The following is a 16,292-nucleotide window of genomic DNA, read 5'->3' on the forward strand; positions in this document are numbered from 1 at the left end:
GACCAGGAAAACCCTCTTTCACGATATGATTCATGAAGAGATTGAGGTTTATGTGAACGACATGATTTCCAAATCCATAACTAAATATGATCACTTAGAACACCTAATAAAATTGTTTGCCAGACTCCAAAAGTTCAAGTTGCATTTGAATCCAGCAAAGTGCACTTTTAGGGTCCGATCTGGTAAGCTATTGGGTTTCATAGTCAGTAAGAAAGGTATTGAGGTTAATCCCGACAAAGTTTGTGCCATCTAAGATATGCCACCCCAAACAGAAAAAGAAGTATGAGGTTTCCTTGGGCGACACAACTATATTTCCATATTCATATCATACCTAACAACTACCTTTGAATCAATCTTCAAATTATTAAGGAATAATCAATCGATTGTGTGGAATAATGACTGTCAAGTGACATTTGACAAAATAAAAAAGGATTTGCAAGAACCACCAATCCTCATACGACTGGTTCCTGGTAGGCCTCTTATTATGTACCTCATGGTGCTCGATGAATATATGGGTTGTGTTTTGGATCAACACGATGACACATGAAAGAAAGAACATGCAATGCATTATCTCACTAGAAATTCACTGAATGTGAGACCATATACTCACTTTTGGAGAAGACTTGTTGTGCTTTGGCTTAGGTTGCTCGACGCCTGAGATAATACATGGTTTTCCATACTACTTTATTGACATCCAAAATGGATCAGATAAAGTACATATTCGAAAATCCTGCTGTCACTGGTAGAATTTCTGGGTGGAAAATGTTGTTAACCGAATATGATATTCAGTACGTGACTCAGAAAGCAATAAAAGGGAGTATTTTGTCTGACTACCTTGCTCATTTACCTGTGGAGGGTTATCAACTGTTGATGTTTGACTTTTCAGACGAAGACATCATGTTTATCAGAGACTTCGCTATTCCATGCCCCGAGGAAGGACCCGAACCAGGATCATGATGGACGCTCGTGTTCGACGGTGCTTCTAATGCTCGTGGTCATGGAATATGCATAATTATTACTTATCCAACTGGCTTCCACCTTCCGTTTACCGCTAGATTATGCTTTGACTACACCAATAATATGGCCGAATACGAGGCATGTATCTATGATATTGAGGCGGCCATCTACTTAAGGATCAAGATTCTTGAGGTATATGGAGATTCAACTCTGGTAATCAGCCAGGTAAAAGGTGATTAGGAGACTCGGGATAGCAAGTTGATTCCTTATAAAGAGCATATCAGAAAACTGATGCCATACTTTGATGAAATCTTTTTCCATCATATTTCTAGGGAAGACAATCAGTTAGCAGAGGCTCTAGCTACGTTGGCATCCATGTTTAAAGCCAGGTGGAAGAATGAAGCACATGTTATCCATATTGACCTCCTGGATGAACCAGCACATTGTCTAGCAATCAAGGAAGATCCTGATGATAAGCCCTGGTTCTATGACATTAAGACATTTTTGGAGAAACAGCAGTATCCCGAGGGTATATCTATTACTAATAAGAAAGATATGAGAATACTTTCCTCCAAGTTTTTCTTAAACGATGATGTGTTATACAAAAGGAATTATGATTTTGTGTTGCTCATATGCCAATGTCACTCGACAGGTGGTTACCCGGTTTATCAAGAAAGAGATAATCCGCCGCTACGGAATTCCTAGCAAGATAATCATTAACAATGCCAGTAATCTCAACAATATTATGATGAAAGAGTTGTGCAAAAAATTTAAGATCGAGCACCACAACTCTTCACCATAACGACCCAAGATGAACGGTGTCGTAGAAGCAACTAATAAGAACATCAAGTGAATCATCCAGAAAATGGTTAAAACATACAAGGATTGACATGATATGTTACCCTTTGCTCTGCATAGTTATAGGACCTCGATTCGTACATCCACTGGGGAAACTCTGTACTTATTAGTCTATGGGATAAAGGTTGTTTTACCAATCGAAATTGAGATTACTTCACTCAGGGTTATCATTGAGGTTGATCTTGATGAAGCTGAATGGGTTCAATCTCGGTATGATCAGCTGAATTTGATTTAAGAAAAGCGTTTGACGTCTGTATGCCATGGATAGCTGTACCAATGACGCCACAAATAAGCTTTTGATAAGAAAGTTCTTCCTCGTGAGTACCGCCTAGGAGAACTCGTGCTCAAAAGGTATTCAGATATTCACTATGATCCTCGAGGACAATGGAATCTCAAATACGAAGGATCTTTTGTCATTAAGAAAGGCTTCTCAAGTGGCACCCTAATCCTCATAACAACGGATGGAAAAGATTTGTCGTCGCTAGTGAATGCTAACATAGTCAAAATATATTATGCCTAAAAAGAAATGATAAAGAAAATCCCGTTAGATGGATTCTTACAAGATCAATCTAAGAAAAAATGGCTATCCCGATGGACCAATAAAATAGTACAAATGTGAGTCACGTGAATATTATTTTATAATTTAGAAACATTACAACACAATACATGAGTCATAAACAAATTATGATTAAATAATGAAGTACTGAGAATGGATCTTGGCCTGGAATGTTACCAGGAGGATAATAATTGCAAGTAACAAATGTGCCTCCATTATCACATTTTATTTTGCCACATCCAACACGTAATGAATCATTCCAAATCACCTGAGTATAATGCAGACATTCACCATCAATGCATTTGTTATGATATTGATCAAAGTGAGGTTGTTCATCCACCCACAATTTCACTTCTTCGCACCACTTATGTAGCCATTGCTAATGGCAAGATTTTCACCATAATGTCCACCATTACCACCCGAGGGAATCACTTTACAATCCTTGCATTGACTAGTATAGTTTTTCACTACGCCAAATAAGGGAAAAGAGGGCGCTTTTTTTGGCCTATAACAGCGCTTTAAAGCGCCCTCTAATCTGGCGCTGGCATAGGTAAAGACAGCGCTTTTTTTCCTGGTGAAAGCGCTCTCTAAAGTGGCTCTTTAAGCCCTTTAAGGGCCACTTTAGAGGGCGCTTTTTAAAGAAAGCACCCTCTAAAGTGGAAATTTAAAGGGTTTAGAGGGCGCTTATTTTGGAAAGCGTCCTCTAAAGTGGGTGGTTATTTAATTTTTTTTTTTAAAAAGCACTATATTTATTTATTTATTTTAGACAACCTGTATATTGAAGCAGTACACCTAAAACTGTATAATTTGAAGCCCTTTTTCACACATTGCATTCAACAAGCCTTATATACAACAATCCATACATATACAACAATCCACTGATATATAATCGTTTAACTTCTAAAGATTCTAATTATATAACCAATTCATAACTTAAAAAGAAATAAAACTAAGTAGCAAAAGCATCTCTGAGATGTATGTTTTTTTTTGCTAGCCGCAGTCTTCTTAGCAACAACCTCTTTTTGTTCAATATCAATAGCATGAACCTAAAATATCATAAAATTAGTTAGGTGAAGTATAAGATCAAGAATTAACATTTTCTATGCATAAATATCATATAATTGTGTTTATACCTTTTTTTTTTATGCAACTGACTCGATTTGCTGTAATAAAAGCCATTTTACCTGTAATAAAGAAAACAATTAAAATCATTTGACCTGTACCTTTTTCACTAAGTTCTCTTTCTTTTCTTGGTTGGAATATGTTCTACATGTCTCTTAACAACACGGACGGTTGGATTGATCCAAATACCCTCATTATGATCATTTCTAATATATGAATCATTTGATATAATATTCTCATCTTGATCATTTCTGGTAAACGATTCAATCTCAACATCAATATCACCTTGATCTCCAGTGTTTTCATCAATTACTTTGTTGGAAAAAAGAACTATAGACCATTTCGTACTTTTCGGATCATTGACATAGAACACTTGTCTAGCTTGAGAGGCTAGAATAAAAGACTCATCTTTGTATCCCACCCTATTAAGACCCACTTGCAAAAATTCGGACTTATCCATTCGAATGTCGTTATTATTTTCAACTCACTTGCAACCAAATATAGGAATCTGAAACTTCTCATAATCAAACACCCAAATGCGCTCGATAACACCAAAATACGACAGATTTGCAAATTTGGGGTTTAAGTCCTTCACACTTGATACCGCCTTTAAGTTGTACAACTTTAATACCGCAGACAATCTTGTGAATTTAGTGCAGCCATCATACAAAGGTTTCTCTGCATCACTTACCAACCTCTCAAACATTTCAGGACAATCCTTAAGATCTCCTTCAAGTGCTTCTGCAATCTCTTTAACTCGATCACAATCGTATGTATCTGCGCCACTATAGTTTGAGGCATAGGTCGTACTATCCCCCGGTTCAACATTCTCGTTACTTTTCTCACCATGCAAATTCCAACATGTATAACTTCGATCAATTCCATGCCTCATTAGATGCGATGTCAACTGAACTGCGTCAACCCGTTTCCCATAACAACAACCCAAGCAAGGACATATCATTCTACTGGGGTCTTCGGCGTGCGCAACGGCAAACTTAACGAATTCTGATACCCCATTCTCGTACTCTCTCGACAATCGATTGGAAGACATCCATGTATTATCCATTACTAATTAGAATAAACAAAAAACAATTTCAGAAGAGAAACCAAAAATGGGATGAGACAAAACAATTTCGCTTTATTGAGTTAGTCTCTGTGCAGGGCATTCATGTCTCCAACAACAACCCAAAACCAAAACAATTTTGGTTTATTGAGTTAGTTTCTCAACATTTTCAGATATCTCTGACTTCAATAGCATGAGAATGTATGAACCATGCATTAAGCATTAGTGGTATGCACTAATTTGTAGCATAGTTATATATCATCATATAGTTTTTACAAAAGATAAACATTGACTAGAAAATATATATGTAGAATTGTATAATGGTCTAACTGAAAGCTAACAGAAGAATAGTGACTCTAATTTACTCTATCAAATAACATCCATACCTAAACTTCTTAAGTTACTCGCTACGCTATGTATGCTAGAATAAATACACTCATAAGCTGCATAGTGTACCTTTGATTGGTAGAAGGTGTTTTAGATATTGCTGCCTCCTTTTTCTACATCGAGAAACAAATGGAACAGTTGGTGAAATTTAACCCATAATGCCTAGTCTCCATTGCTAGCATTGCAACACAATAATTATTGTTGAGAATACTCAATAAATGTATGAACCAAGAAAAATGAAACCAAAAATGAACAATAGCGAACGTCAGAAGAGAAACCAAGTAATATGAAGATTAGAAAAATACCTATGGTGTCAAAATCGAACAGCTAACAACGAATTAATAGAAGGAGGAAACGTCGTAGATCTAAAAGAGGTGGAAGGAGAACGCCTTAGAAGTAGCGAAAATCGTAGCAGTGAGAACCCTAACGTGAAAAAGAACGAAAATAACAGAGAGTGAAATAACAAAACGCGCAGTATGTTATAATTTTAATGTTTACTAAAGGGGACCTTAGAGGGCGCTTGTGGAAAAAAAGAGCCCTCTAAAGGGGGCCTAAGAGGGCGCTTATGAAAGCGCTATCTAAGGCTTTCCAAAAGCGCTTTATAAACTGGAAATGCACATGGACTTATAGAGCGCTTTTTTAAAAGCGCCCTCTAAGGGTAACCTTAGAGGGCGCTTTCTAAAAAGCGCCCTGTATTGTTGTCCCTCTATCTCCTCCTTATTTTTTCGCTTCACCTTAGAGGGCATTTTATTACAAAAGCGCCCTCTAAAGTGCGCTATCTATTCCAGTTGTTCGCTCCTTATTTTTTCGCTTCACTTTAGAGTGCACTTTTGTAATAAAGCGCCCTCTAAGGTGCGCTGTCTATTCCAGTTTTTGGCGTAGTGTTGGCAAATGCTATAATTTTGTTGTCCCGAACAAGATTTGGAATGTTAAAACCTTCAATAGCTGATCTTGCTGCGTTGTGCGGTTTCAGATAATCGGTCGGTGAGTCTTGGGCGCTTGTAATATCACTGCAACTCACAATGAGTATCAAACTTAAAATACACAATATTGAAAATGAACCCATTTTTGTTATCAATATAAATTTCTTGTTGTAAGATGAAAATTGTTACAACTCTAATGATGTTTTTATAGAGTTTTTTCTAACAAGGGAATTTGGTAATGATATTAGATATTTATCTTTACAAAAAGAAAATTTAAATATTTTTTTATAAAAATGATTTTATTTTTATTATAATTGATTCAATATCATTTACAGGGGGATTAAATAATATAATTTTAAAATATATAAAAAATATAAAATTTAATTCACCTGACATTAACATATATTATACGCTGAAAACATAAGGGAATCTGGACTGAAATAGTGCGCACGAGGATCCTTGAGAAGAAATCTTGGTATTACAAAGAGGGAATAGAAAGCAACTATTTCACAGGGGTTAAAGTGAATCTCGCTTACATTGTAGAGGGTGTTGTGTATATAACTCATATTTAGAATAACCCGAGTTACCATGCTCACAAGGTAAAACATCGCAACAAAGGGGTTTCCCCCCCAAAAAAAGTGAGATGAACCATAATGAAATTAGTCTCGTAATTATTTATAATAAAGAAGAGACTTCTAACTCTAGTAGACATATAAACATTTGTTTAGATAAATTTAATATATTATAAAATTGATAGATTATTATCTCTTTAAAGAGTGTGATGTGAGTGAATAAGATGATAATGAATTTCTGTCGTTAATTTTTTCATACATTCACACACTCACTACTTTAATAATCGTTTGATTATAACCATACACTTTATAAAAAACAAGATTTATTATTCTATTATATTTTAAAAAGTCTAGTATTAAATATGAACCATTTGATTTTTATCATGGAAAGTTTGACAACCTGAATTCACTAATAAAATAGTACAAATGTGAGTCACGTGAATATTATTTTATAATTTAGAAACATTACAACACAATACATGAGTCATAAACAAATTATGATTAAATAATGAAGCACTTAGAATGGATCTTGGCCTGGAATATTGCCAGGAGGATAATAATTGCAAGTAATAAATGTGCCTCCATTATCACATTTTACTTTGCCACATCCAACACGTAATGAATCATTCCAAATCACCTGAGTATAATGAAGACATTCACCATTAATGCATTTGTTATGATATTGATCAAAGTGAGGTTGCTCATCCACCCACAATTTCACTGCTTCTGCACCACTTATGTAGCCATTGCTAATGGCAAGATTCTCACCGTAGTGTCCACCATTACCATCCGAGGGAATCACTTTACAATCCTTGCGTTGATTGGCATAGTTTTGTGCGAAAGCTGCAATTTTTTCATCCCAAACAAGATTTGGAATGTTAAGACCTTCAATAGCTGATCTTGCTGCGTTGTGCGGTTTCAGATAATCGACTGGTGAGTCTTGGGCGCTTGTAATGTTACTGCAACTCACAATGAGTATCAAACTTAAAATACACAATATCGAAAATGAACCCATTTTTGTTATCGATATGAATTTCTTGTTGTAAGATGGAAATTGTTACAACTCCAATGATGTTTTTATAGAGTTTTTTCTAATAAGGGAATTTGGTAATTGCATTAGATATTTATCTTTGCAAAAAGAAAATTTCTAAAAACATTTATTTAGATATTTTTGTATAAAAATGATTTTAATTTTATTATAATTGATTCGAAATGTTAAATGGAAGTGTATGTATTTGGTGAAAATTGTTGAGCTCTTGTGATGTATTTGTGTAGTTTTTTAACATGGAAATTTGGTAATTCGAAAATATATTTTTCTTTACGAAAAGAAAGTTGCAACAATAGCTAAAAAAGCCTATGTAATTATAAGCTTTATTTTAGTAAACTTGATTTGAGTTTATGATAATAAAATTATTTTAACTTTAAGTTAGAGATATAATTTGATAATTTTATATTACAATTGAATGTAATCTTATATTAACTTGTCGAACTTTCTTTTATATTGAAAAATCTAAATACAATTATAGAATATGATTGAGATATTAATTTTAACTTTTTCCGTTGATTAATAAATGAGTTTAATTGAAATACACTGACAGTGTAAAAGAAATTTACACCGTCAGTTAATCATAGACGTCAGATATTTAAAGAAGTTTGACTTTTATTTTAAAAATTTATAAAGTAATACAAACGAATGATGGTGATGAATTGACGGTGTAAAACTTTTTACATTGACAGTGTATAGTAATTAATCTCTTAATAAATTATGAAATCACTCTTTATTCAATATAGACTATTGAAGAAAAAGGAAATGCCTCCTAAAAAACAAATAAAAAATACGGACTCCTGATTTGTTATTTAATAATAGCCTATTTTATTTTTGGCAGAATTTAATAATAATCGTTAAAGAGGACGGGAGATCTTTAACTTAAATAAAGTAACCATTAAAGACGACTTAATGGTTCATGTTGTGTTGAATGTAATGGATCTAACCAAACAAATACTACCTATGAAATGAGCTAACAATCTCGTACGCATTACATGTTATATATGTCCGCTAATAATTAATGGATCAAACCATCATTTATTAAGTCAGGAAAAAAAGTCTGATTTATTATAACTAATTACAATGCTCATCGTTCTAAATTATGATTTTAAATTGCAGTCTTTTAATTTATTTATTTTAAATAACCATGTTTTATAAATAAAAAAAATTAAAATAACCGTATTTTCAGAAAAATACTATAGTAATCATATTTTAAATAAAAAAAGTTTGTACATAAGAGGAGTTGTCAGATGGTATAGCGCACGTATTCATTTTTTTACATAGGTGTCATGCATGATGGCGCATGCCTATAGTGGCAGTCAAAAGACGTAGGTAAAAGTCTGTTTACCATGCGTGTATCCTGAAATACTTATATCTACGTTACTTTTTCAGACTTTACATACGGTAAATAGACTTTTACCTACCTTTTTTACTCTTTTTGATGGTCATTATAAGCATGCGACATCATGCATGACGTTTATGTACAATCACTACTAAGGAAATTCTGGAGAGAAGTACCTACTTCTTTTCAATAAAAAATTTCACCACCATTGACAATCACCTCAATCTTACTAATAACCTGAAACACTCAACAAGATCACCAAGAACAATTAGTTCCAAGGACGCGCCTCCCTCAACCAATTATGGAACTCTCGTTATCAAGATTTGAACTCAATTGAAGTTGAATACGAAGAATGAGGGAGGAGATTGCAGAGAGTGCTTGCACAAAATCACACAGGGTTTCCAAGCTCCTCCAAATGAGAGTCATGACTTGTTTAAATAGGGCTTAGGTTAGGAGTTAGATTAGGTTTAGGAGGAGGTTAGGAATTAGTTGAGGGTGGCTTGGAGTTAGTTAAGGATGACTCACTGAGTTGATAGCAAACTCAGTTAGTTAACTCAGTTAGTTAAGTTGGTTAATGTTGGTTAATGAATGAATGAAAAAGCATCTTTGACTGGCTGTTGTAGGTGGCTTTTAGGTGGAGAAAGTTAAGTGGTGACCTGTTATCCAAGTTGCAGATGGATTTAAATGACTTAGCTTGGCTTGGATGTTAGTGATTCATGAGCAAAGTTATGTTATGTGTGCCAATGCCTTGCAAGCTCTGATTTCCTTTTGTCTTTCATATAAACCCCACTGGTTTCACTGCAAAATTTGTTCATGTTATTCATTGCAATCTTTGAGCATAATCATTGAACCACACTCATGGTACAACTTGGTCATGGTTTGTGAGGTGTTTGCTTGGGATGTTCATTGTGGCTAGCACTTGTGCATATTGGATTGGCTTGTTAACTTATCTCAGTATGAACTGTTAGCACCTTTTTTGCTATATTGCAATTGTTTGGGTGGTGTTCACTTTTGATCTGCTTCTGTTCATGTTGATGCAGTTTTATGGCTATGGTTGATGTTTGTTGCAGTTTGTGGATTTGGTTTGATGCAAAAGTGTTTGGACATTTACCATGTTAAATCCCTGTTAAGCTTTTGTACCAAGGTATGTCAATTGAATTAGGTAATGCTGTGGTTTTCCCAATGTTGCAGGAGGATTCTGCAATTGGCTTATATGATTGTTGCCTTTATGTTGACCCTGTTTTGTGCCATACTATTCATTAAAGGATTGTTGTTCAGGTTAATGCTTGACCATGGTGTTGACAAAATTGTGGGGTGTTTGTGTATACTCACTGCATGGTTGTGGTCTGATGTTGTATAGGCTGCATGGTGTTGTGATTCTGCACATGAGGCTAGGCATTGGTTTCCATCAGGGCCAATTTGCAACATGGTTGAGACTTGCCTTTTGGCTTGGGGCAACAAGGTGCTTTGATCCTAGACATTATTGATGTTTCATGTTGCAGGCTAATGGGTTTGGACTGCAGTATTTCTCCATGATGCAGGGCAATGAGGATCCAAAAAAGACCATGGTAGTATGGTAGTGGAAACAGGGTCTGCAGATGTCTATTTTCCACTGGATTGCTTTGGATTGTTGGACAGGGTATGGGTTGCAGGTTGTTGTTGTGTGCAACTTTGGCTTATGAAATGTTGTTGATTCCAGGTTGCGGTCAAGTGTGTCCACTGCAGGTTTAGGGGGAGTTTCTTTGTGACACTGAGTGCTGGAAATGAGCAGTCCAACAACATTTCCATTAACATGTGAGGGCTTTCCTGTGATCCAAGGTTTATGAGATTTGACATGGATCGAGTTATGGTTGGCTGCAGGTATTGTTGTAGGTCGTAGGTGGTCTATTGGACTGTTGCTAGCAGCAGATGCTGGTTGAATTGTAGGTCCAAGTTTGGCTCATTGCATCTTGTTGTTATTCAGGTTTGTTGAACGACAACCTGTTTGCTACAGTTATATGTTGCAAGCTCATGTCTGGCCACAAGTATGCTTGGTTCGCTTGTGGCATTCTAAATAAGTCTTGCATTAATTCTACTGCCAGTGAGGCATTGTTTCACATGGTTCATGATTGTGTGGCCTAGATCAAACCATTATTCCAACTTCAGTCATCATGCCAAGACCTTGTGGAGTCCATGTTTTGATTTGGCTGTTGCAGTATCATGATGGCAGGATGCTAGTACAAGGTGTGTCAAGGTGAGTGCAAAACCAAAATTCATGTGCATTGCTTTGTCAAATTAACCATGTATGTGCCATGCTTGATCATGTGATTAGGGTGTCTGGTTTTGTGGTGAATGCGGGGCCAGTTCAGCAGGGTAAAGGTTGGTTGTCAAGGCAAGAAATCCAAGTCATGGTATGGTGGTGTGAATATGAAAATAAGCCAAGTTGCTTGGAAATGAAGAAACAAGGGAAAACACAACCAACATGGATATTGGATGTTGAATCAAGGCAAAGCAGCATGGGATTAGATCCAAGTTTGGGGAAATTAGGGTTTTAGAATTTTGGGTTGACTTTGGTCAAAGTTGACCAAAAAGTCAACTATTGACCAAAGTCAACAATTGGTCCAAAACTCATTTTCTTGGTATTTTCTTTGTACATGGACAATGGATTAATGATTAGGATGAAATTTAGGTTTTTTTGGATTTTGGGTTGACTTTGGTCAAAGTTAACAAAAAAAGTCAACTGTTGACCGAAGTCAACAATTGGTCAAAAATGTCAAACCTTGTATTTTCTTTTGTAGAATCACATGTAATGGTTTAAAATGACATGAAATGGATTGAAATGGTTTGAAAAATGGTTGGAAATTGGTTTCACAATGGTTTAATCATGACTTAAGTGTTTGACTTTTTGAAGGAAAATAACTTGACTGATAATGTATGTGAACAAAGCCATGAAATGAGATCATAAGGTCAGGGTCTTGATATAACATCCATGAACCAATGGCATGACTAGCAAGTGGATTGAAACACAAGAAGTTTAGTTGTCCAAATGATCAGGATCAAAGATGTATCCATAACCATATGAATAACACCATGACTTTGGACCAAGACCAATGCTAAAAAAAGGTTAGGCCAATCATATTGATAATGTGTGAAGATTTAGGGATCATGGATGCACAGTCAAACCACCAAGTTCATCTGAGTCACCATCTCCTGATTAGGGTTTTGGAGACCAAGATAAGGCTAAGGAAGCTCCATGAGATCATGCCTTGAGGAATCGGGGCTTTACAAACCCTAGAAGATTGTCTGGTCACAAGTTTGCTGAATTCAAGCCTTCACCACCATCATTAGGGTTTCACATCTCCCCATGCTGATGACATGGTTAGACCAAGCCTTTGGGCTTTGATCTCCACACAAGCCCTAGCTTCATAAGCCCAAGTTTCTTCTGAATCCATGATGAATGATACATGTGGATGAATTATCAATGTATGCAAGTGATTTCCTGATCAAGAGGTTGGATGGATAATTTAGAAAAGGGAGGAAAAATTTTGGGGTACAACAGAGAGGCTTAAAGATTAGAAGCTAAAGACCAGATTCTGAAGAAGTCAACGTCTGAAGACTAGTCTCTAAAGAAGGCAACTCCTAAAGGTCAGAGTCTGAGGCAAACAAAGCGCAAAGATTAAGGTTACACTAATATGTCACTATTAGAGTTTATGGATATTTTATCATCTTCTAATCACATGAAGAGCTGAGCTATTTTTTATATAGATAGTTGGGATGTAACTGATAATTCCTTTTGAAGATAAGTATTTTCAAATGGCCTTTCAATGACATTAACCATTTTAAGAAACATTTAAACACATTTATTCAAGCTTCTCAAAGACTCTCAAGTGCAAACTCCCCAACCACTCTTTTCCTTCTCTATATAAGAAGATGGAGACCTGAAGAACAATAATGAAACTTTGAAATTCAAAGAGCAGTTACTCCGTCAAAATATAAGGATAAGTTTAACTTAGGATTTCCTATGATTGTATATTCAAGAAATCTATAAGTCTTAAGAGTCTTAGTATATTATATTTTGTCTACACCTCTGATTGTATATCAAGTATATTACCCCAAACAATCTTGTATTTGTTAGGTAGATTGTAAGAAGTATATTACTTTGTGTTCGAGAAATTGAATTCTCTTGCTAGTATGCTTGAGCATAAAAGTTTGTTGCTTGTGTGCTTGAGCATTAGAAGTCTCTTACTTGTGTGCTTGATAATAGAAGTATCTTACTTTTTGTTTGAGTATTGAAAGTATCTTGCTTGTGTGCTTGATCAAATTGTAATCTTGTGTGATTGTAGTGAAAATATCTTGTAACTACAAGATGAATGGATTAATCTCGGATTGTGAGTGGAACCATAATAACTTTATGTGTCTATCTTATTTATTTCATTCCTTATCTGTTGCTTATCACTCACCTCTGATTTTGACTTTAGTCTTTGTGTTTAGAATCTGACTAAGAGTTTTAGTAAGAAAGAAAAAGTCAAACATAATTTAACCCCCCTTCTTGTGTTTTCCCACCTTTAGTTAGAATCAGAGCACAATCTATGCTAAACACTTAATAGTGGTATAGAAAAGATTCTGAGAGAAAAACATATCAAATCATGTATGGACCATATGAGTCTGATAGTCGTACTCCTACCAACATGATACTATTAATCATGATTATAGTACTTCTGAAAATAATAACTATACATCCAGACATCCAACTTTTAGTGGTGACTCAACAGAGTTTGAATGGTGGAAGAGCATGATGTACACTCATATCATAGGTCTTGATGATGAGATGTGCGACATTGTTGAAGATGGCATTGATATTCTAGTTAATAGAGTTGGAATGGCAACTGATAGAAAAAATTTCACATCTGCTCAGAAAAATATTTATGGGAAACATCATAGAGTTAGTAGCATGTTTGGTAGTTTCACTACGTCACTTTGAGTACATCCAGATTATTGACAAATCTAATGCTAAAACCATTTTTAAACCCTATGTTCTACATATAAGCCTTCCACACAATAACTACTAAGGCAATTCTGGAGAGAAGTACCTACTTCTTTTCAATGAAATTTTTCACCACCATTGACAATCACCTCAATCTTACTAATAACCTGAAACACTCAACAAGATCACTAAGAACAATTAGTTCCAAGGACGCGTCTCCCTCAATCAATTATGGAACTCTGTTATCAAGATTTGAACTCAATTGAAGTTGAATATGAAGAATGAGGGAGGAGATTGCAGAGAGTGCTTGCACAAAATCACACAGGGTTTCCAAGCTCCTCCAAATGAGAGTCATGACTTGTTTAAATAGGGCTTAGGTTAGGAGTTAGATTATGTTTTGGAGGAGGTTAGGAATTAGTTGAGGGTGGCTTGGAGTTAGTTAAGGATGACTCACTGAGTTGATAGCAAACTCAGTTAGTTAACTCAGTTAGTTAAGTTGGTTAATGTTGGTTAATGAATGAATGAAAAAGCATCTTTGACTGGCTGTTGTAGGTGGCTTTTAAGTGGAGAAAGTTAAGTGGTGACCTGTTATCCAAGTTGCAGATGGATTTAAATGACTTAGCTTGGCTTGGATGTTAGTGATTCATGAGCAAAGTTATGTTATGTGTGCCAATGCCTTGCAAGCTCTGATTTCCTTTTGTCTTTCATATAAAACCCACTGGTTTCACTGCAAAATTTGTTCATGTTATTCATTGCAGTCTTTGAGCATAATCATTGAACCACACTCATGGTACAACCTGGTCATGGTTTGTGAGGTGTTTGCTTGGGATGTTCATTGTGGCTAGCACTTGTGCATATTGGATTGGCTTGTTAACTTATCTCAGTATGAATTGTTAGCACCTTTTTTGTTATATTGCAATTGTTTGGGTGGTGTTCACTTTTGATCTACTTCTGTTCATGTTGATGCAGTTTTATGGCTATGGTTGATGTTTGTTGCAGTTTGTGGATTTGGTTTGATGCAAGAGTGTTTGGACATTTACCATGTTAAATCCCTGTTAAGCTTTTGTACCAAGTGTCGCATCTCGAATAACGCGATCCTTCGCGAGGCGCTCGCACACTCGCGGAAAAGATGTTCGAACAGAGTCGCCACCGAACTTTATTTATTCCAACGAAGGAAAGGGAAAATATCGATAAAACCCATGAAAAACAATAAAAAGAAAATGATCGTCACAACCAAATTCGGGTTCGGGAGTCAGTTACGCAAGGGGAAGGTATCAGCACCCCTCACGTCCGTTGTACTCAACGGGAACCACTTAGTTAATTTTATGATAGAGTGTTAGCTAATGTTAATTATTATCTTCTACTTATCGGGCGAGAAAAAGAAAGAAAGAAAGGAAAGACTTAGGTTTTTTAATATTAATGTGCCTGACAAGATTTCGCAATCCTGCTCCTACGTATCTCCAGGTGCTATGAAGAACTCAAGGCAAACGTAGTTCTGCCCAAAGAGAACTACTGGGTGGATTGCTTTTAAAGAGAGTGATGCTTGGATCACATTTGAGCGATTAAACCTTTACTTACTGCTCGCTCTTGGAGGCTGAAGTCTTTGTTTGTTTCGCATCCAAATGGATGTTGCATACTCTTTTCTAAAAATGTTTTCGTGGTCGCGGAAGGGCGGAAAACAAGTTTGATTGGTTTGAGTGTTTTGTTTGGATGACGATTACTCGAATGGCCGAGTAAGGCTACTCGTATCCAAGTACTCGAGAAGAGGAATAGAAGGCTCTAGACCATCTCCATTTTCATCCTTAATTGCAAAAGGATTTAATTAAGCTTAATGTATTTTGGACGGACGACAAATACTCGAATGACCGAGTAAGGCTACTCGTATCCAAGTACTCGGGGAAGGGAATGGAAGGCTCCATACCACCTCCTTTTTCGTCCAAGTTTCTTACGAAAATGAGTTTGACTTATATTTGATTATGAAAAGAGTTTGGATGTGGCGGGGGTTTAGAAGTTTTTAACAGATGACAATTTCTTGAATGGCCGAGTAAGGCTACTCGTATCCAAGTAATTGAGGAGAGGAATCGAAGACTCGAGACCACCTCCCTTTTCATCTTTTTTTTGAAATAATGTTTAAATATAATTAGGTATTTAGAATTTGATTAGGGAAAAGGCACTCGATGTGGGATCGAGGTTTTTATTCTTTGCGTTTGAATCAAAATAGAATGAAATGATTTGAAACTTTTTAAAAATGACGGAGAAGTGGATATGAAAATGGTTCTATTTTTTTTTTTAAATTGCTCGACGTTGGATCAAGTACTTGTTTTTTTTTTGTTCTTTTTGAAAGTGTTGATTTTAATCTTCGAATTAACGGTTAACTGATACAATAAAGTAAATGAAAGCGGTAAACTTATTACATATTTACGGGAATGGGGTACATTTTATCAAATGGGGATAAGACACAATAATTTAAAAATACAAGATTAAAAGATAATTTGTAAAAATAA

General features: G+C 35.6%; 1 protein-coding gene and 1 pseudogene across 1 annotated transcript; both read right to left on the minus strand.

Annotated features, from left to right (window-relative positions):
* Positions 1 to 2,486: 2,486 nt before the first annotated feature.
* Positions 2,487 to 6,009, minus strand: LOC127115278 (pathogenesis-related protein 1B-like; annotated as a pseudogene).
* A 785-nt stretch (positions 6,010 to 6,794) lies between these two features.
* LOC127083427 (pathogenesis-related protein 1-like) lies at positions 6,795 to 7,453 on the minus strand. Its single transcript, XM_051023739.1, has one exon. The coding sequence runs from the start codon at positions 7,451 to 7,453 to the stop codon at positions 6,956 to 6,958; it is 498 nt and encodes a 165-aa protein (XP_050879696.1). The 3' UTR covers positions 6,795 to 6,955.
* Positions 7,454 to 16,292: the final 8,839 nt, after the last annotated feature.

Source organism: Lathyrus oleraceus, chromosome 1 (assembly GCF_024323335.1).
Source record: "Lathyrus oleraceus cultivar Zhongwan6 chromosome 1, CAAS_Psat_ZW6_1.0, whole genome shotgun sequence".
Taxonomy (NCBI): Eukaryota; Viridiplantae; Streptophyta; class Magnoliopsida; order Fabales; family Fabaceae; genus Lathyrus; species Lathyrus oleraceus.